The 21,730-nt window shown below is 45.4% G+C and overlaps 1 protein-coding gene across 1 annotated transcript in view; it reads left to right on the top strand.

The window, feature by feature from the left end:
• The first annotated feature begins 272 nt into the window (after positions 1-272).
• LOC310748818 (mesothelin-like) overlaps positions 273-21,730 on the top strand; it is a 29,367-nt gene continuing 7,909 nt past the window's right edge. Inside the window, exons 1-17 of the mRNA XM_083584748.1 lie at positions 273-311; positions 1,874-1,977; positions 2,885-2,968; positions 4,853-4,896; positions 6,742-6,957; positions 8,300-8,470; positions 9,410-9,553; positions 9,661-9,710; positions 11,340-11,460; positions 12,139-12,224; positions 12,907-13,036; positions 13,655-13,845; positions 15,399-15,489; positions 16,408-16,519; positions 17,509-17,693; positions 19,166-19,312; positions 21,002-21,135. Coding sequence (XP_083440874.1) covers positions 2,902-2,968; positions 4,853-4,896; positions 6,742-6,957; positions 8,300-8,470; positions 9,410-9,553; positions 9,661-9,710; positions 11,340-11,460; positions 12,139-12,224; positions 12,907-13,036; positions 13,655-13,845; positions 15,399-15,489; positions 16,408-16,519; positions 17,509-17,693; positions 19,166-19,312; positions 21,002-21,135 — 1,889 coding nt within the window. The 5' untranslated portion in view covers positions 273-311; positions 1,874-1,977; positions 2,885-2,901. The remainder of the gene's footprint in view (positions 312-1,873; positions 1,978-2,884; positions 2,969-4,852; positions 4,897-6,741; positions 6,958-8,299; positions 8,471-9,409; positions 9,554-9,660; positions 9,711-11,339; positions 11,461-12,138; positions 12,225-12,906; positions 13,037-13,654; positions 13,846-15,398; positions 15,490-16,407; positions 16,520-17,508; positions 17,694-19,165; positions 19,313-21,001; positions 21,136-21,730) is intronic.

The following is a 21,730-nucleotide window of genomic DNA, read 5'->3' as shown; positions in this document are numbered from 1 at the left end:
GCAGACGTGCAGCTGCAGGTTGTGAACACTGCGGGTTGCGAACGTGCATCCCGCGCAGATCACTTTCGCAACCCGAGCATCCACTGTACAAGATACAGCGCGCACACACACTATTTGAATGGCAATGCCCATCAACTTGGAGCATACTCAACCTGTGAAATACTCTAGTATGCACCACGTTACATAAGGATTCCAATGCAGGAGGGAGCTGTAGTGTGGAGGTATTGATCCTGCAAGGAAGGGCATCAGGCATGAAATAGAACCTCAGCCTTGGGCCTACCTTCTTCTGGGAAGATGCAGCAGCTGATCAGGCAGGTTTTGGCCTTCCTGTTTCTTCTTCCTGCCTGATGCGCTGCCCCCTGATAACCACAGAACATCCTCTGCCAATCCAACCTGACTTGCAGTGATCTGTGGCTGTGAAAACTGACTCATCCAAGGCAGCGGCAGAGTAAGCCACTCGGGCCCCTGGGGCAGGGGTGGAGCGTGCCTCCCATAGGGGCAGGGTGCACTGCGGGGCCTCCGGAGTCTGCCTGCCTCCTCCCACTCAGCCGCCCTACAGCTGGCGGGGAGGCAGCGGGCGGACTGTTTGGGCAGAGCAGAGCCTGCGTGCGCCCAAGCCACCACGTCTCTCCCAGGAGAGATGCGTGGCTCGGGCGCACTGCAGACCCTGTGGTGAGCTCCACCCGGCATTTTGTTCCCCCCCCCCCCCCCGAGTGGTGACACCCAGGGCGGCCCGCCCCCACCGCACCCCACTTCCTCCGCCACTGATCCAAGGTCCTCCAAATATGCTTAATTTTGCTAATGGCTTGACTGAATCCGGTGCACAGCCCTTCTTCTTCTCATCTTCTGTCTTTTGTTTACCTCTTTCTTGAACTCCCAGTCACTTTCTCTGTTCCCACTCTGTCCCTTGCATCACCTCTTGCAATCCTCCATCACCAGCTGTCTTCACACTGACAGCGCAGAGAATCATCGAATTGTAGAGTTGGAAGGGACCATGAGGGTCATCTAGTCCAGCCCCTGCAATCTTTTGCCCAACATGGGACTCAAACCCACGACTCTGAGATTAAGAGTCTCATGCTCTATTGACTGAGCTATCCTACATTAGACTTCTTCATGCAGCACAGAGTTAAACTATGGAACTCACTCCCACTAGAGGCAGTGATGATGGCCACCAACCTGGATGGCCTTAAAAGAGGATTAGAGAAGGATTTCCTCTGCCTTCCTGTTGAGTCTCTGTTTCCTGGGGTACAGCAAGAACTAATGGATGCACACACAATATCTCATCCAGTTGCCAAACCTTTCTTTAAAAAAATAAAAATAAACTTGCTTTCAGGCTTTGCTATGGAAGTACAAGTCCTTAAAGATAAATTATTGGTTGATTATTCACCTTAGGGCAGCAACTCACCTTGCAGTGTCTAAGAGTTGGAGATCCTTGAATATGGACTTATTTGAAATCTGGCTGGCACAAGTCTGGGGCCTAATTCTGATGGAAGAATTGACCAACAAGATCCTTGAGAGGAAATGACATTTTAAAAAAACCTGACAGCTTTAATAAAATTGGTTTAACAAAGAAACATGGATATAGACCATGGAAGACTTACTGTAATTTATGGAATGATACATTCATATATATAATTTAAACGTGACTTCTTGTTTTGCCTTTAATATGTCTTATATAATTATGCTTTTTTGGACAATGTCAGGGGAGTTGTAGAGATGGGTGGAGGGAGCGAGGAAAGGAACATGTTTCTGTCTCTATCATTACGAAAAACCAATAAAGAAAAGTTTTTTAAAAAATAATAAATAAAATAAATAAACAAACCCAAAAACCACAGGGTGCGGTTGGCACTTGACATGTGTCCTCTCACTTCAGATGAAGGTATTAGAGGCAGAGGGGTCACACCCTGCCTTCATAATGAAAAGCAGAGCACTTGGAGCCTGTCACTTTCAGCCCAGCACACGAGGAGAAGGAATCAGGTATGTACCTTGCTCAAAAAAGATGCTTCATGCTCTGCTTTCCTGCCCTCTGCTAGATAGTTTGGCGAGTTTTGTTGCTTGAAGGGAAGCCTGCCCTTTCCTGTTTCTCCACCAATCTCTCATCTAAACTGCAGCTTACCATCAAGCCCTGTCCATTTTTTAAACTTGCGCGCATTGCGAGAATCAGCTGAAGTGCTATCTAAATAATAAATATTACTACTATTATTATTTAAAGCGCTGCCTGGGTTGCACATAGGCTCAAGATATGGATTTTTAATGCACTATATTGTGAACTGCTCTGGCATCATTGAAATGAAGAGGGGTTCAGAAGCATTTTTTAATTTAAAAAAATCCTTAAAGAGAAGTGTTGTGGGTTTGGTAAGTCGGACACAGTTTCTGAGGTCAAAGGTGGACTTTGGAATTCTGGAGCCTTGAGTGAGGACAAAATTTGGCCCACCCCACCCCACCCCCAATATTTCTTATTTTCAGAATAATTCTATTTGGTCTAGTTGCTTTTTAATGAATCGTCACAGTGCTATTTTTCTAGAAAAAGAGGTGCTGCAATGCACCATGAATGCCTTCCTCATTCTCTTATAATGGCAATGGCACCCACCTGAGAGGTGCTGGAACTGAGTTCCGGCATGTTCCAGCTGGAAAAAAGCCATGGATCTTATCAATATTATTATTATTTTGCACCCCCTTAGCTTAGTGCCCTGAGCTGGAGAACCACTCATAATTGCCTAAATCCATCGCTGCTGAGGTCTCTGTGTTTGCAAATTCTGGAATGCCTTTAATGCTGCGTTTCTAATTAATTTCCTGTTCTTTTGATGATCAGTGAAACCTGAAGAAAATTATGACCAAAACTGAAATAGGTTTCATTTATTTCTTTGTGTGGTTTTTTTCCTAGAGAGAGCAGATTTAACCATGGGGAGGGACCCATTTGGAATAATGCTACGTCGATCAAGAGTATTTGCTTGCATTGTTATGGCTGGTGAGTACAGTTATGTTTGGATGCTGTCAGCTCCAAAGATGTCACTGAAATTCACCTGAGCCAACGTGAGAAGATTGACTGGCTAATGACGGACAAAATAGAAATTGTAAAAACAAATACTGGTAGCTAAACACGGCAAATCGCTGAGGTGAATTTTAGGTAATATTGACAGGCCACTGAAGGGTGAACTATAAATTGTGAACAAACAACCAAATACAACAAAGCGCTGAGGTAAATTTTAGAGAATCCTGCTTGGGCAATATGAGAGGCAAAAAGCAGCTTCGTAATCCTCTGAAGAGAGGTTTCTCAGGTCTCTAAACTGCCACAAAACGTCATCGTGGAGCAGGAGCAAAAATAGGAGTTCCAGTTTGGGTTTGGGGAAAACTTCCAAAATATTTTGAAGGAAGTAAACCGTTTTGACAAGGTATGGGAGAGGTTTTTGGGGAACGGGGGAGGATGGGGCCTTTGAATTCTTCGGAGGGGGGGGAGTCCTTTTTTAAAACCTTTTAAGACATTTCCCTAATGCTCCTAGCTGTGTGGGCTGGGGGGAAATCTCACTGCAGTGAGGAGTGAAGAGATCAGCCTTCCTTTCCTGTGCACACCTAAGTTTATTTTAGGACAAACAAGATAACCAGCTGCATGCTACATTCAAGAGAACATCTAATTTGGGCCTCAGTGTAGCCCTTTTCTTTATGGATTCATATCGGGGCGTTGCCATCATATAATTAGAAGAAAATTAGAGCATGCAAAAGCAAATGATAGGAAGGCATGTTATTTATATTATATGTTATTAATTGTAAACCCTCCAGCTTTTTTATGGACAGAAAGAGGGAGACACCTCTAATGTCCCATTATTCATTCTAAGGATGACTGACTGAGAACCACCTTCCACATTTGTATGGTACATTGTTGAAAGCTCTTCTCCCACCAATTCTGTGCTGTATTAATTAACTCTGCAGTAAATTCCAGTCTCACACCAAATGTAAAGCCAGGGGGAGTGCTTGGTCTACTATTAAAGGTACAGTGGTACCTCATTTTTCAAACATAATCCATTCCGGAAGGCCGTTCGACTTCCGAAACGTTCAATAACCAAAGCAGTTACTTCCATAAGCATTTACTTCCAGATAACTCAATATGGAAGCCACGTGGCATGTTCGACTTCCGAAAAGCGTTCGAAAACCGAAGCAGTTACTTGCGGGTTTTCGGTGTTCAAAAACCGAAATGTTCCACTTCCAAGATGTTTGAAAACTGAGGTACCACTGTACTCTGTAAAAGCACAAAAGTCATTGGTTATCAGTACTTCAAAATACATATTAGGGTGATGATGGAAAATTTGATGTCACTCAGGCGCAAATGAGCAAGTCTGACAAGCAGCATTGAACAAGCAGCTGCTTGCTGGGCTCTGGCATCTGCCTGCCAAGAAAGCAGCAAGTTCTCTATTGAGACACCGAGATTAGTCACAGACAAATGGGGAAAGAGCGGTCAATAAAAGAATAGCAGAATAAATAAACTCCAACAATGAGGTTGCCTTCTCCACCACACCTGGGACAGCAGTTTGTTAGTTTAGCAGGCCCAGGAGTTGCCCCGCTCTGCCTACTGGAAGGGCCAGCTTTTCCAACTGTGGTGGGGAGGGGAAGGTGCACAACATGTGCCTTCTCCAAGGCTTGTCTTCTAGCATCACACACCTAAGTGCTGTATTGTCAGAGCCCCAGTTTATGCCAAGCAGAGCAAATAACAGCTTTGGGGACTTTATTTGTTTTTGCTGCTGAAGCAAAAGAAGCATTTGACAAAGGACATTTGCTGGGCCAGATTTCCAAAGGTGAGCTGCATTTGATTCGAAGAGGTGTGTGGGTTTTTTCCCCTGAAGCCTTATGTGTCTTTCAGGTTGGGTGATGGCAGCTGCTGCCAGTTCTGCGCTGAAGCTTCCAGTAAGTATTTTCTTGGCTTATGCATACTTGTTGGGCTTTCCTCTTGCTATGGAGGGGCTGTAGCTCTGTGGTAGGACACCTGTTTTGCTTGCAAAAGGTCCCAGGTTCAATCCTGATCCAGGTATGGCTGGGAGAGACTCCTGCCTGAAACCCTGGAGAGCCTCTACCAGTCAGTGTAGACTTCCTCCAAAGAATTCTGGGAGCTGTTGTTTGTTAAGCGCACTGAAAGTTGGAATAGGAAATCCCTATTTCCCCCTCCCAGAGCTACATTTCCCAGAGTTTCCTGAGAAGGGTTGATTGTTAAACCACTCTGGCAATTGTAGCTCTGTGTAGGAAACAGGAGTGTCTCTTATCAACTCTCAGCACCCTTAACAAACTACAGTTCCCAGAATTCTTTGGGGGGAAGCCATGACTGTTTCAAATGATATCATAGAATTGTAGAGTTGGAAGGGACCACAAGGGTTGTCTAGTCCAACCCAACCTCCTGCAATGCAAGAATCTTTTTGCCCAACATGGGGCTTGAACCCACAACTCGGAGATTAAGAGTCTCACGCTTGTGTGAATGTAGCGTCAGAATAAGGCGGCTTCCTGTGTTCTTATGGAGTTCATTGCAGCTCCATGCAAAATAAGCACCAAAAAAGCCAGGCTGTTATTACTGTTCCAGCTCTGTGGCAACAGATGGCCAAGGTAGACCAGTCAGAATTACCAATTGGAAAAAGAAAGAAAAAGGGCCACTCATTTCATACCACCCTCCCCATCCAGCCAAGCACAAAGGCATCATCACAGCTGAACACATTCCAGACAGACAAAACATTCAAAAACAACTAGTGAGGGGTGGGGCTTGGGAGGAGTTCCAGGGACCAGCTGAAGAGGCCTGGGTGGCCACATTGGAACCCGAGGCCCGATGTCTCCCAGCCCTGCAATAGTGCAAAAGAAAGACTGGTATGGATAAGGTAGGTGGGCTTCAAAGAGTCCAGGTGTTTGCCCAAAGAAGCTTAGAATATATTATAGGTGAGACAGCCAGAACCCACAGAGAGAAGGCAGCAAAGCTGGAGGTCAAGGCCGATCAAAGGTTGAGGACCACGGACAGCTCCAAAGGAGCAACTCACACCAACAGAAGCAAAGGTCTTTAAATTACTGGTGTTAATTCTTATTGGTAATTTTATTGTTTCATCTTTTCTGTAAATCCTGTTGAGATTTATTTATTTTTTTACAATATTGCGGTGTATAGATTTTATGAAACAAACAAACCCTCCAGTCTGAAGACACACGCACCTCTTTCATTCTGCAGCATGCACACCCTGGTGTTGCCAGAATGGTGATTTGTGGTGGGAGGCACCTGCTTCTTCAGGGTCAGGGAAGATTCTGTGACAGTCCAGGTTCTGAATCCATGGGCCCCAATAATCTGGGAGGTTCTAGCTCCTCATCTGGTGCCCTGCAGCCTCCGGTTCATTATCCATAGAATCACAGAATTGTAGAGCTATTAGAAACCCCCAAGGCTCACCCAGCCCAATGCAGGAATTACAGCTGAAGAATCCCTGGCAGATAGCCATCCAACCTGTGTTTAAAAGCCTCCGATGAAGGAGAGTCCACTTCTCTGATGAAGAAGAGTCCAACTCTCAGCATTAGAAAGTTCTTTCCTATGTTTAGTAGGAATCTCCTTTCTTGTCGCTGGAGTCCATAGTTTGGCTCCTACCCTCTGGACCAGCAAAAACAAGTTTGCTCCCAAGCTTCCATTAATCTGGAACACTGATGGATTCAGGGACTCATGACTTCTTTGGGCACATGTGATTCCCCTCTGCCTCAGTCTGGGCCCAGGGTCATTCATTCTTCTTCTGCCACCAGGTTGCTGGCTTGCCAGGCAGCCAGTGTGACACATTCTCTCCAGCAATCCTGAACTCCCTGGGACAGAAGGCTCTCGGACTCTCAGTGCAGCAGATTGAGAACTGCATCCCTGGCAGCATGCTAGCCTCTTCTCTGCCTTCCTTGAGCAAAGTTCAGGGCTGGGACCTTGAACAGGCTGGCGCCATCCTGGAGAAACTGTTCGCTTCTGGATACCAGGTGAGAAGAACATTGTCCCCTTGCATGTGAAATACATACAGCTGAGCAGGAACCTTGAGGAGACATGGGAGTGAAGAAAAACGTCTCACCTGGTACAGGGAACTTCTGCCAGAAGTTGAAGGTTTTTTGGCAACAGGAGCTGCCAATCGGCAAATCTTGGGGGAAGAGGTGTAGCTCAGTGGTAGAGTATCTGCTTTGCATGCAGAAGTTCCCAGGTTCAGCACCCCAATGGAACGACTGGGAGAGTCCCCAGTTTGCAACTCTGAAGAGTCCCTGCCAGTCAATGTGAACAATGCTGAGCTAAATGGACCAATGGTCTGACCCAGCAGAAGGCAGTTTCCTATGTGCACATTGGCCCCTGTGTCTAGCAGGTCAGAATGATACTGATAAGAAATCGGTCCAAGGAGAAATGGGTCAAAAGCTCATATAGAAAGAAGAAAAATGTCCCGACTAAAGAAGAATGGCAACAGAAGTTATTAGAATACTCAGAAATGGTGAAACTTACTGGAAGAATAGTTGGGACGCAGGTGGCACTGTGGGTTAAACCACAGAGCCTAGGACTTGCTGATCAGAAGGTCAGTGGTTCAAATCCCCGTGGCGGGATGAGCTCCTGTTGCTCGGTCCTTGCTCCTGCCAACCTAGCAGTTCGAAAGCACATCAAAGTGCAAGTAGATAAATAGGTACCGCTCTGGCGGGAAGGTAAACAGCATTTCCGTGCGCTGCTCTGGTTCACCAGAAGCGGCTTAGTCATGCTGGCCACATGACGCGGAAGCTGTATGCCGGCTCCTTCGGCCGATAAAGCGAGATGAGTGCCGCAACCCCAGAGTTGGCCACGACTGGACCTAATGGTCAGGGGTCCCTTTACCTTTACCTTTTACTGGAAGAATAAGAAATCAAGATGATTTTTTTTTTTAATGTAGCATGGAAACCATTTATTGAATATTTACAAAACTCTTGTAAACAAATTAAGACTTTAGCAGGATTAAAGTAAAAACATGCAGTGACAAAAAAACATATATTGCCTATCTGGGATAAACAATAAATAGGGTTAATGTGGACATGCAGTAAAAAACAATATACTGTAAATGTAAGAAACCACAAAAATGGGGTGGGGAATCAAATTATGATGTGGAATAATCCAAATTTATTTTTTGTGTTTGTTGTAAAATGAAAAGTATAATTTTTTTAATAAAAAAAAGTTCATGAGGAAGTCCCTTAAGAACATGACTCAGGGTGGGCTTGCAGTGTCTCCTAGCTCCAAACCACCAATTCGGTCTTCTGGGTGAAGTTGACTATTGGATGACCAACCTGGTTCCTACAGCTAAGAGTTTCCTATTTACAGATTCAGGATGGACAGAGCCTTGCAGCACTTGGGAGTTTGGTGGTTGGGTTGAGCCACACCAGCCTGGAATCCATACCTGCCCAGGTGGTCTTGGACGCTGTTAAAGTCCCAAGCTTTGCCAAGCAGCTGGAGACTGTGCCACCCACTCTAAAAACAGCATTTGTGGAAAAGGTGAGGCCTTTCTTTTTCCTGTTAACTTATTGTAGCATTTCGATGCTATTATTTATTAAATGGTTTTAAAAAATTCTTCTGTTCAGCTAAAACAAACCCCCAGAGCAGCTTGCGATCTGAAAGACACAGCACAAAAAGAAAAAGGGGGTGGGAGGGAGAAGGGGGGAAATAAACTCAAGCGCTAGTTCTTAGTTACAGGATCCTTGACCTGTCAGAATGGAAAGGTTTCAAGGAGAGAGGGAGCTCAAAATTTCCAGCCTTTCAGGAGAACTGACAGAGAGGCTTAATAATAACAGCTTTCATGTTTTTAAAAGCACTTCACGTACATTATAATTATTGTAATCCTTTACAACAACAGCCACCTCAAGGCACATGCCACCTCAGGAAAAATCTTACCACTGCCTGCACTGCTAAGCAACACCTTCCCCCATGCACTTCTTAGCTAGTTGACTTTAACACCAGCAGGATTAACCTCAAATTATCAATTGAATGATCCCTGCTGTTGCATTTCCAACTAAGACAACCCTGCTAAGTGGGAAAATAGTGACTCGGTGAGCTTTGTGGACCAGTAGGTATTTTAACCTGGATCTTCCTAAGGCCACTTAGAGATAGGGGAGAATTTTGGTTCAGTTTTCATTTTAAAGTGATATGAGGTTTTGTGAAGGCCCTGATCTGACTTATTGCAGTTTACTGACACTGTGCTTTGACTCAGGGAAGGTGGAGAGCACCCCCAAACCACATTCATCCACCTGCACACCTCTAATATTTATATTCCAATGGATTGTGTTCGCACTTTTGCCTACCACCCAGGAATATGCAGATGAAGGGTCATCAATAAGTATTTTAAATAAACAAACAAAGCAGCCATGATGGGCTAGATGGGACTGTCATCCAGTTCAGCAAAAGTCTGCCCCCATGAAGTATAACTTTGTTTTCTAGCTGGTTGCTTCTACAGCGGGATTTAATGACCTGGTGAAATACACCCCGGATAGTCTGGTTCCCTATTTACCAAAATCACTGCTGGTCCCTGGTGACACATTCAACATTCAAGATCTCAATGACAAGCCGTGGACCCCAGAACAGGTGAGACAGGGAGATGAATCACCCTTATTTCCAACTCCTCCTAGACATCAAGGAGAAATCATGTGTCTTTGTTATTAATTTATGTTCTTCTTGGTTTATTCCCATAGGCTGCCATGTTGTTTCCTGATATAATCAAGAGGGTCCCTGAAATCCACAGGTATTGCTGACCCCTAATATTCTTTTTCTTTTTTGGTCTTTTTTCCTCTTTGAGGAAAAAATGCCACATTTATTCATAGCACTCTTTCAAATGGGTGGCTTTATTGGAGGGGAATGGTCTGGAGAGGAAAGGAAAGGCCCACCCATTAACCTAGAGGGCACCTCACTTAGTTGTAACTCTTGCAACCCAGCTCATTCTTTTTGGGATGCTGATGAGGACACTTCAGTGGCCAGTTTATTTTCTTACAAAGCAACTTGTCTGACCAGGCCAGCAACCTCCTCTCTTCAATTTTAACCCTCACTGGGCATGGGATCCCAAGAATTGGAAGGGACTCCAATCATCCAGACCATCATCCAGACCATGGATAGGCAAACTAAGGCCTACAGGCCGGATCAGGTCCAATTGCCTTCTGGAGCCGGCCAGTGGATGGTCCGGGAATCGCCTCATGGATCGCCGGCGCACTCGTTCTTTCCCTCTCCCTCTCCCTCACACGGCAGCGCTGGTGCCTCCTCTCTCCCTCCTCCTGGCTTCTCCCCACCCTGCCTAGAAGAGGAAGGGGGCTGGGCTTTGTTGGTGCCAGCAGCAGCAGCACTTGAGCGGCCGCAATTTTAAGCAGGCTGTGCAGATCCTGGGGCTAACCGAGAGGCGAGGTCCGAGTCCAGTCCGAGGTCAAAGGTGCAGTATGGAGGCAGTCCGTAAAAGCTGAAGCTGGGTGCAGGGCAGGGAGTCGGGTGAGGTCAGGAGGTCTGGCAGGAAAGCAGGACAGGGTTCAGGCAGGTACTGACAACCAGCAATGTTGCTCCCGCAACTTGGGACTGGGGCTCGCTGGCTTTTATCTGCCCTGAGGCATAGGGCGGCCCTGACCCTCAGGTGCCTCACCTCTCCTGGCCTGGAGGCGAGCACTCCTCCTGCAGGAACATAGTTCCTTCCGCCTCTCTGCCCTGAGCCTCTGTAGCTCAGGAGAGGCTGGAGGGTTACTGGACCCAGAGGCAACCTCAGCTTCCTCTACCAGGGCTGGGAGTGGAGCACTTACAGGTAATGGGTCCTGCACCTAAGGATCCAGCACTGGTGAGGACCCTTCAGGCTCATGCCCCAGCCCCGGCTCAGCTGGTTCTGGAGGCGGGAAATCCTGTGCAGGCTGGGATTCCTCAGGTTCAGCATCCAAATCCGTATCCCAGGCCATCACACAGCCCTTTCACGCACCACTCATCGTCCCACCGCCGCCAGCCCCTGCCACTCACAAGACACAGGTAAGCAGCCACTGGGGCTTGTGGTGCTCTTCCATAATTCCCGCCCCCCCCCAAAAAAAATATAGTCCAGTCCCCGACAAGGTCTGAGGGACAGTGGACCGGCCCCCTGCTGAAAATGTTTGCTGACCCCTGAGATTCCAGACTAACTCCTCAAATCCACAACACAAGAATTAGTTGGCTCTGCCAGCCACCAGTGCCCCTGATCGATTATGAGCCCTCCATATTAAGTGTTTCAAAGGCAGAGAAGGAGAAATGTTAGGAGATACATCACCTCTGTTCTGCATTCACATTCGACTGAGCCCCTCACCTTTTAAAAACCGCTGGTGATGTTCTTCCCAACTATCCATTCATCGCTTATGGTCCTCCCTTGGATTTTCAGCCTATCCCCTTCCATACTGCAAGGCGTTACTTGTGCAGTTGCTGCTGATATGGCTGATGAGAGATTCCAACAGCTACTCAGCGTTCTGGGGCAGAAGAACGTTCAGCTGAGCGAAGAACAGGTATGTATCTTGAGGGCTTTTTTTGAGATCAATATTTGAAAGTATTTTCAAAGACCTGAATTGGATCTCCCGCCTCAGCTTTTATCCTTGGTGTGTGTTCTTGGGGATAAGATAGTAACAGAATTGGGGCCAGTCATTCAGTTAGGTAGGGTAAGGAGACCACCTCAGGTAGCAGGTGATGGGGAACTTGGTGTTGTTTGTGGGGTTTTGTTGGAGAGATTATTGCTGTTGTTGCTGTGGGTTTTTTGTATCTTTATTTTAGATCTTGTGATTTATGTGGAAATTGTCCAGTTGGGTTGTGTATTTTAATAATGTTTTATTTATTTTGTTATGTTCTAGTTAAGTAGTGTGTTTTTTTCATGTTGCAAACCACCTTGAGCATGGTTTGAACTGTGGAAAGATGCCATACAAATAAAATTATGTATGTATGTCTGTCCCCACAGTCTGCTCTAATCTTTTCAGCCAGCCCAATGCCCTCAGGTATTGTGGCATATGCAAAGGAAATCTTTTGGGGCTTAAATTTAGCAAAACCAGCTGCAAAACCACTACAGATGGGTGTGTTGTTGTTGTTTATTTTATTTTATTTTTAAGGGAAAATCCCCTCACCGTTTTCTGAAATAAATGACCTGCTTGTACTTCTTTCTACTTGCTGACAGAATGTTCTGGTTTGTTTTTCAGCTGAGCTGCTTAGCCAAGAGGGTACTGCTCAGTGGACCCCCAGAGGATTTAAACAACTACCCTAAAGACTTGTTTCTCTTTTTAAGGTAAATGTAGTGTAGTGTTATAAGATGTGGTGGGGTTGGATGATGCCCATGAGTTCCTTCCAAGCTTGTGATTGCAAGGTTGGAATCCACCAGAGGGAATTACTGAACTGGCCGTACTAGTCTCTTTGTTAAGACATTGGCCCTAGCCGGGCTTGCAAGCACCCTGCTTTTACATGACTAAAGAGTGGTCATGTTGCTATGGAGATGACTGGCTGGTGGTGCTCTTTCAGGAGGAAGCGGGTTCTTCCCCACGTCCTCGTCTGTCTTGTAGATAATAGAACAAGAAGCCAGGGGATGCTCTTTTGTTTAGTCTGGCTGATACTGAGAGCCGGAGTGACACAGAGAGGCTTGTCTTCTGCTGTGCTGAATCCAAAGCTATGGTTTGGGGAGACCCTCTCCCCCAGCAACCTAATGGAGAAGCAAGTTCTGTTGGAGTATTAATGCTGTGAACCCCTCCATCCTATCCTCAGGTTGTATATATGTTCAAATAAAACCACCATTTTAATAAAAGACACCACAGTCTCCAGTTATCTTCATTCTGAGGAAACCAGAAGTAAGCACTACAACCTCTGAAATATTTTTGCCACTTGGAGATTGGGGTGTGCACAGTGGTATATTAAACACAGAGTGGGGAGAGTCAATCCATATGCACAAACATTCATTAATCCTTTCTTGTTTCTAGGCCTTCAGACCTTGCAGCAGGTGAAAACTGCAAGGAGTATGTCACTCGCGTCGGAAAAGCCAATATTGATGTCCTGGAGAAAGATTCCCCACAACGGAAACAGCTTCTGTCAGAGGCGTTAGCTTGCCTGGTAAGTAAAGTATAATTCTGGCACCTTAGGTAGCTATAAGAGCAAAAGCATTTATTCAAGCTTGCGTCTGTGCCGAATAAGTGGCAATCTGGACCAAGAAACTTTCAATTTAACTCAAGAACACCCTGGAAAAAAATATTCTTCACAGCACAGACTTCAGTTTTATCTCTTATGCCCATGACCTCAGTTTGAAATACAATCAGTTTGCCAATAATCACCTGATATCACATGATAGAAGCTGGGTTTTATCTCTCTTCTCCAGACTGAAAAAATACAATTAGTAGATGAATAAACTACTGTTCTAGCTTATTTACATATTTGTAAAGAGACACTTTTGATCAATGAGGGCCAATTTTAATAGGTGAAGCAGATTTTAGACTACTAAAGTCCTGGTGTGTTTTCATGGGAAATTGAAAGGCAGCAAGTATTGGTCTACTCAAGTTATCTCCCAGTTTCTGAAGTATCTCATAATAGTACCTATACAGGAATACAGATAGAAACTAATTTGATGAAATATATTTGATTATTTGGTTATTAATCAACTAAATTATTTTAAGATGTTGATAGTTTCTCTTTTTAAAAAATTTACACAATTTTTTTACAAATGATTTTCCGTAGGACATCCATGACCTACAGGTAACCAAGGAAGATGCGGCAATTCTGGGCCACTTAGCCTGTGATCTTGGTGCAGACTACATCACAGCATCCGGCAACAATTTTCTGACGCAGTTAAATCAGTGCCAGTCTTTCACACCCAAACAAATCAAAGCAATCCAAGCTCTCCTCAGCAGTGGAAGAACCTCCTTTGGGTAGGATCACACTGCAGGTTTTGTTTTTTTGTTTCTGCTCTTTTGGAGTTTTCTTAATTCTCCTGAAAAGAAAACTGGTTGTCAGAATTCTGTTTGGATTGCCACTGAACCTAATTCATTTGCATTTGCTAGTGCAAACAGCATTTCAAAGCTAGAATTGTGGGGCTTTGACTGGAAATGCTCATCATGAAATGTTATTGTCAGGGAACTGTCATCTGAGACGAAGGAGGTGAAAGGGCTCATGGAGGGTGAGAGAGACCACTCAGCGGAGGAGGGGACCAGCAGGGGGAGAAGTGGAGTTCCAAGGGAAAGTGAGTCGGAGGGAGGGCTCAGAGACACTTCAAGCGAGAACAGTGGGGAGGTTTCAGGACCTCCCGTAGGGACACCCACTCCTCGGCGGAAACTGTCACGCCGAGAGTCCAGAAGACGCGTTTCCGTTAAGGAGCTTTTATGCTGGAAGAAGTTCCGTAAACGCCCACTGTCCGATTCAACGAGCGATTGATGGAGCCATGCTTAAGGAGCTCCATCACAGACAGAGGTTTGGGGACTTAGCCAAACTCTGAGGGATCAGGATTTTACGCACAAGCAGCTCACCATCCCATCACAGTTATATTTGCAGCAAAAGCTAGGTTCCCTAAGAGGAAGTCACGCCTAACATAGATACAGAGTCAGTTTATAGAATAATACCTAAAAAGCCGAGTTAGGCTATTACCATATCACCTACTGGCAGAAGCTTTCCAGGTTTTCAGACAGGAGTCATTCCTCACCCTTCCTGAAGATGCCAGGGTTTGAACCCAGGACCTTCTGCATAAAACGCAGATGCTCCACCACTAAGCTACAGCCCATAAATTTCATAGCTTCAAAAGCCATGCTCTGTAGCTGAAAGGTGGGTTTTGCCTAAGAAACTGAAATCTCACACAAACAAAAAGCAACCACCAATTTACACAGTACAGGTTTCTTTTCACCATGAAATTATTCTTTTTACACATGCAGAAATGGATTTGAGGGAGTAACTATGATCTTGCAATGTCACACAGGTTCCGCATCTGAAACCAAGGCTTTAAATGACAAATACTTGATGTTGGATCCTTTTGGTTTACTGCTTGCAAAATGCAAGTGTGCAACATTTGAATTTTTATCTTTTTCCTTTTCATCTTTAGCGGCATTGCAGTATTCCATCGGGTTATACGGCACCAGCAGGAGCAAGTGAGGGAGAGCAGCAGTGCTGCGAGGTTGGGGGAGCCTGTCTTGGTGGTGTCCTTCAGGTGTCCCAATAATACCAACCTAAAGCTTCCCTGATCTCACTGCTGCCTCACCCGCAAATGCAGCACCAGTGGCAGGAGGCAGTGCCCCTGCTGCCTTGTCCTCCTTGTGTTCTGCAGCTGCTCAATGCCTAAAGAAGGAGAAATTATATTCTAAATGTCACAGACATTGCTTCTGATTGGCACATCCTTTAAACTCTCTCTCCGTGAAACTCATGCCCCTACTTCAGAGTTCCATTGTGTTGATATGTAGCTTGCTGATAAGTTTCCATTCCCTTTCTTTCCACTCAGGCTTCCTTCAACATGGTCAACTTCTACCCTGGAAAAACTGAGTGGTTTGCTCCCTGTATTTGATCACAGCATCCTACAAAGTATCCCTGCAGTAAGTCTCTTCCCCCCCGCCCTCACATAATCAAGGGGAAGCAGAAGGGTATTTAAGTCTCTGTTGAAGTGCTGTGCTCTGGGTCGTGTTTCTTTGCCAGGAAAATAGGATGGGGAAATTGTAAGTGGGAATTATTGTAGACCTCACTTATCTTTGTCACAAATGTCATAAATTGAACCTAAGCAGCCTAGCCTCTTCAAGTCTTTATCTCCACAACTTCTTGTTCTACCCTATTTTCAAATTCAACTTCTATACACTCTCTCTTCCAACCTTTAGTCAAATGCAAGGAGAGTGGACACCTTGTTAAATTTCTGTTTCCCCTTAATTGTCAAGCTCCTAGTCAAAAATGTTGTGCAAAACCTCCTGAGCAAAACACCCCCTTGTAAACTTTTGACCCTCCTGTGCAAAACTTCCAACTGCAAACCTTTATCCTTCCTGTGCAGGAGACTGCTAAAGCAAAAACCAACTGATATATAACAACCAACCAGAACACAAAATGTTCATTAATTTCCACCTGCGTTCCATTTTCCATCACTAGTGCTGCCACTGAAGTTCTGTAAATGAGAGCAGGCAAAGGAAAGGTCATATCTCATCATTCTTCATCAGTAACCATCTTTCATACGATGGGTCTTGTGTTTGCTGTGACTTTATACTGAACTGTTTGTAACTGCTTTGTGCAATGATGACTTTGTTAGCCATCTTGAAAGGTAAGGTGGGATAAACCTAACATCATCACCATTTGCATATTATTTGCTGCGATATTCTGTTCTGAAAAATAACCATCTTGGTCATGCTACCAAACCCCAAATCCAGGAGAAGGAAAGGAATCTATGCATTCAGTTTAACTAACTGAGAATCGCATAGATTTTCTAGATTTTACATTCTTCACCACATAGGTGTTTCTTTTTCCTTTTGCAGGGTGTATTAAAACCATGGCTGAAAGACTTCTTACACCATACCCATATGCCAACAGAACAGCTGGCATCTGTTGTGAAAAACCTCCACCCCTCCAGGCTGAAACGTAATTCAGGTACTGTATACAGCAACACTGCTTTTAAGCCTGGAGCTATTCTCTGGTAGCATTGGAGCCAATTAACACAAACAGCAGATCCCATGATAAAGCTGTTACATAGGAAACACAGAAAGTTGCATTATACTGAGACAGGCTATTGGTCCATCTAGTTCAGTATTGTTTACACTAACTACCAGTGGCTCTCCAGGGTTTCAGGGAGGAACTTTTTGCACCCATACCTTAAGACACCAGAAATGGACCCTGGATATATGTGAAACAGGTGCTGTTTATATTGCCAGACTTTAGATTGCCGCTTCAGTTTACAGTGAGGGGATTAGAGGGGGCATTCCTGAAGTCTTCTCCATATGAACAGAAACTCCTGCTAGGCTAGGGATGAGGCAGAAATTCAATTCAGTTTGCATCTAAAGGCAAATCTACCTAATTCACCCTTTCCAAAACAACACACAAAGTGAAACATAGCCACCCTTCAAAATTCAGACTTCCCTAAATTTTGCAGTGCAGCAAGCTGGTCCCAATCTATTAAGGGCTTGGTATACTAACAGTAGCACCTTGAATTTTCCTGGTAACAAATCAGCAGCCAGCACAAATCTCTGAGCAGACAGGATCTCACTCCCACCAGCAGCTGTGTTGTAGCATACGGCACTAAGTACAGCTTCCATATCAAGCACAAGGGAAGCTCCGCATAGAGTTCATTGCAGTAATCCAACCTTAAATTACTTGCATAGTTAATGCAGGTCACAGAATTTAGCCTCTCTCCAAAATACGTATTTAGCAGAGAGCACCCTACAGCACATAGTCTGTACTCCCTGATTCAGAGGCACTATGCTTCTGAATCACTTGTGGCTGAGGAGCAAGAGGGGTGGACCTAAACAGACAGGACTTTGATAGGATCCAGCAGGGCTTTTCTGATGTTCTTGCATCCACACGGGCTTGTCAGTTGTGCAAGTTCTTCAACCCTGGTTAACTATTGAGTCTTGCTTTCCCAGGATGCCCAGCTGATAAGACCATAACACAGGAGATGCTTGATGATGAGCTGATGCCTCTTTATTACGATAACGAGGAATTACGCCAGTGCTTGGATGACGCAACCCTGGAGGCCAATCTCAACAAGATCTCAAGTTACGCTTTCACTGAGGGGCAGTTGATGGTGCTTAAAGAAAAGCTGGACCGGGTAATCGATGTTTTGGCTTTCATAGTTTGCTAAGAGGGGCATGGAACTGGGGCTTGAGTTCAGCCATTGCTCATCTGAGACTGCAGGCAAAGGAGAGTGGTCCAAGCAGGTCAATAGATTGAGGCCTTGCATTCTCTCTGTCTCTCTCTCTGTGTCTCTTTCACTCTGCCCCCACTCATTCATTGAGGTGAATGAGTCACTGCCCCACCAATCTCAGCCTGCCCTCAGCAAGCCCTCTCCCTGCCTGTCTCCTGACTAGGGAGGAAAAGTGGCACCGATTCCCTTTCCTTCCCCGTCTACCAGCTCTACCTGGTACGCCAGCCAAGACCCTACCTGCCTGGCACTGTCTCGCCAGATTGGTGCATGCTCTGGTTATCTCCCACTTGGACTACTGCAATGCGCTCTACGTAGGGCTACCTTTGAAGGTGACCCGGAAACTGCAACTAATCCAGAATGCAGCAGCTAGACTGGTGACCGGGAGTGGCTGCCAGTACCATAATACAACAGTCCTAAAGGATCTTCACTGGCTCCCAGTGCATTTCTGAACACAATTAAAAGTGTTGGTGCTGACCTTTAAAGCCCTAAATGGCCTTGGCTCAGTATACCTGAAGGAGTGTCTCCACCTCCATTGCTCAGCCCAGACACTGAGGTTCTCCTCCAAGGGTCTTCTGCTGATTCCCTCACTGCGAAAAGTGATGTTACAGGGAACCAGGAAGAGAGCCTTCTCGGCAGTGGCACCTGCCCCGTGGAACACCCTCCCGTCAGATGGCAAGGAAATAAACAACTATCTGACTTTTAGAGGACATCTGAAGGCAGCCCTGTTTAGCGAAGTTTTAAATGTTTAGTATTTTATCATGTTTTTACTATTCTGCTACAAGCCACCCAGAGTGGCTGGGGAATCCTAGCCAGATGGGTGGGCTATAAATAATAAAGTTGTTGTTGTTGTTCCATCCTGCCTTAGTCTCATGCAGCCTTGTTTCTGTTATGCTCCAGTTCGTCCTCTGTGAAATGCCATGTTGTTTGCCTTGCTGTCATGAAATTATGTAACTAATGTAATATAAATAGTTAATTGTGTAAGTTAGGTTGTCAATATGTTATTTCACCCCATTAATTCAGTGCAAAGGAAAGATAATGCAAATTGCGGGTGGGGGCATAATCAGTTATGTGTTGTTTGTATATGGAAAGCTGTAGCACCAGCAAATATCGATTGAATTCTCTTGATTTTTGTTCTGCACACGGGTTGACAAAGTGAACACCAGCCATTTCCTCTCCCCTTTTCTTCGTCATCAGAATTCCCTAACATTCCTGCTTCTTACTTCCAACCCATTGGGGGTGACTGCCTGTCATGGCCTCTGGAGTTGCCTGTTGTTGATCTCCTCTGCATTCCTTCCCTCCAATCCTGAAGGGCACCAGCTCTCTCTCTCTCTCACTCTCTCTCTCTCACACTGATTTTTATTTTGCAACCCCTACAGATCTATCCTACTGGATATCCCGATTCGGTTATCCGTAGCATGGGAGGCATCCTCAGCCTAATGACTCCTGAGGATATTAAGAAATGGAAGTTCAGCTCTCCAGACACCCTTGTTGCTTTGCTGGACAACGCACCTGATGATGAAGTGGTAACGTCAGCCTTAAAAGCACAGCCTCCCCAGATTTACTTCTTCCCCTCGTTTTCCAAACTAGAAGTTTATTTTGATTTTGTGAATCGCTTCCTAGAAGCAAAACATAAGGAAACATTTTTTTCTTCCTGACATTTTTTCTTCCTGACAGTAAGAGCTGTTCGACAGTGGAATTTGCTGCCAAGGAGTGTGGTAGAGTCTCCTTCTTTGGAGGTCTTTAAGCAGAGGCTTGACAACCATATGTCAGGAGTGCTCTGATGGTGTTTCCTGCTTGGCAGGGGGTTGGACTCGATGGCCCTTGTGGTCTCTTCCAACTCTATGATTCTATGATTCTATGATTTTACATGCGTAAAGAGGTGCATTTGGTTGCAAAGTTTTAGAGGGATGGCACTAAAATACACAGAGGTTATGATGCCTCTGTTCTCCTCTGCTTTTTAACAGCTGGTAAAGTTAATGAGTGGGTGGCATTGTGGTCTAAACCACTGAGCCTAAGGCTTGCCGATTGGAAGGTTGGTGGTTCCAATCCCCGCACCGGGGTGAGCTCCCGTTGCTCGGTCCCAGCTCCTGCCAACCTAGCAGCTTGAAAGCACACCAAAAAGTACAAGTAGATAAATAGGTACCACTCCGGCAGGAAGGTAAATGGCGTTTCCTTGTACTGCTCTGGTTTCGGTGTTCCGTTGCACCAGAAGCGGCTTAGTCATGCTGGCCACATGACCCTGGAAAACTGTCTGCTGACAAACATCAGCTCCCTCGGCCAGTAAAGCGAGATGAGTGCCACAACCCCAGAGTCGTTTGCGACTGGACTTAACTGTCAGAGATCCTTTACCTTTTTAAAGTTAATGAGTTGTTTCCCCTTCAGCCTACCCCAGTGCATTTTGGTGCCTCAGACCAGATTTCTGAATATTCAGAATACATAAAACGTTGCTAGAATGAGCCACAATGTGGAGACAGCACAGAGCATTCATAAGACTAGCTCAGCCGACCAAAATCCACTGGAAAAGTCATAGAAGTTGGCTCATAACATGTCGGACAACTGAGCCACCCTACTTCAATATTGCCTGATTGGCAGTTGCTCTCCGAGGTTTCAGGCAGGGGCCATTTCAGGCCATACCTGGAGATGCCATTGGGGATTGAAGCTGGGACCTTCTGCATGCCAAGCAGCTGCTCTGCAACTTTGCTGTGGAACATAGATGCTGCCTTATGTCCATCTAGTTCACTATTGCCTACACTGACTGGCAGCAGATCTCCAGAGTTACAGACAAATGACATTCCCAGTCCTACCTAGGACCTTCTGCATGCAAAGCAGGTGCTTTACCACTGGGCGATGGCTATTTTATCTGAAAGCCACCTGAGTCCCTGTCTGGGGGAAAGGCGGGATATAAATAAATATAATAATAATAATAGCTCTTCCCCAAAAAATATACATTTGCAGAATGGCCCTGAAACCCATTGTTTTCAAAGGTTGCTCAGGTTTGTGCAGGTTTGTGCATTGGGGGTGCATAGCCATTGTGGTGAGACCCCTGAGAACATTTCCTTTTAGGACAAGGATAGAAATGGTAGAAATAGTAAAAGGTCAAAATAGTACACTTAGCTGAGTTTTGGCTAGTTCATTAAGCAGTGTCTTAGCTTTGCTCATGTAAGACATACTTACAAGCCAATCTGTTTTGGGTTGGAAATTATTTCTTTTAGGCCAGGGAGATTATTCAGCAATATGGCAAGTCCGGAGGCCAGTTTGATGCCACAGCTCTGGGTGCTGTTGGGGAACATTACATGTGCTCCTTGACCCAAGGCCAGCTTAAAACGATCACAGAGAAAGCTATCAAGTGAGTAAACTCCTTTAACACTCTTCATCTCTTAGCAAAAAAAGAGGTCCACTTTCCGCTTAGCAAATGGCTTTTCCGCAAAGAATACCAGGAACTGTAGTGAGGAGAGTCGTTAAGAGACCGTAGTCCTCTCACGGTGCTACAATTCTCAAAGTTCATTGGGAAGGTTATACCACTCTGGGAATTGTAGCTCTGGGAGGGGGAATAGCGGTCCCCTAACAACTCTCAGCACCCTTAACAAACTACATCTCCCAGGATTCTTTGAGTGAAGCCATGACTGTTAAAGTGGTATCACAGCATTTTAAATGTATTGTCAAGTACGGGAGTTCCCCTCTCCCTTCTGGTGGTTCAACGATAAGAATTAATTAGCATTTGGTAGATTTATTGTCCTTTTATTACAGCATTATGTTGCAATCACAAACAGGCAACCCTCCTCAAGGATATCAGTTGCCTACTCTGACTCCTCCCCACTTCCGCAGCAAGAAGTACACCAACGAGAATTTCCTCCCCCCCCCCTTGTCTCCTTTGTTCTCTGACATGCTTGGACCTCTGAGTTCGGGGGGAGGGAGGGGGGTCTCCCCCACTCTTGATTGAT

The sequence above is a fragment of the Podarcis filfolensis genome (genome assembly GCF_964270895.1).
Source record: "Podarcis filfolensis genome assembly, chromosome: 14".
Classification (NCBI taxonomy): Eukaryota; Metazoa; Chordata; class Lepidosauria; order Squamata; family Lacertidae; genus Podarcis; species Podarcis filfolensis.
This window is presented reverse-complemented; position numbering and strand designations above follow the sequence as displayed.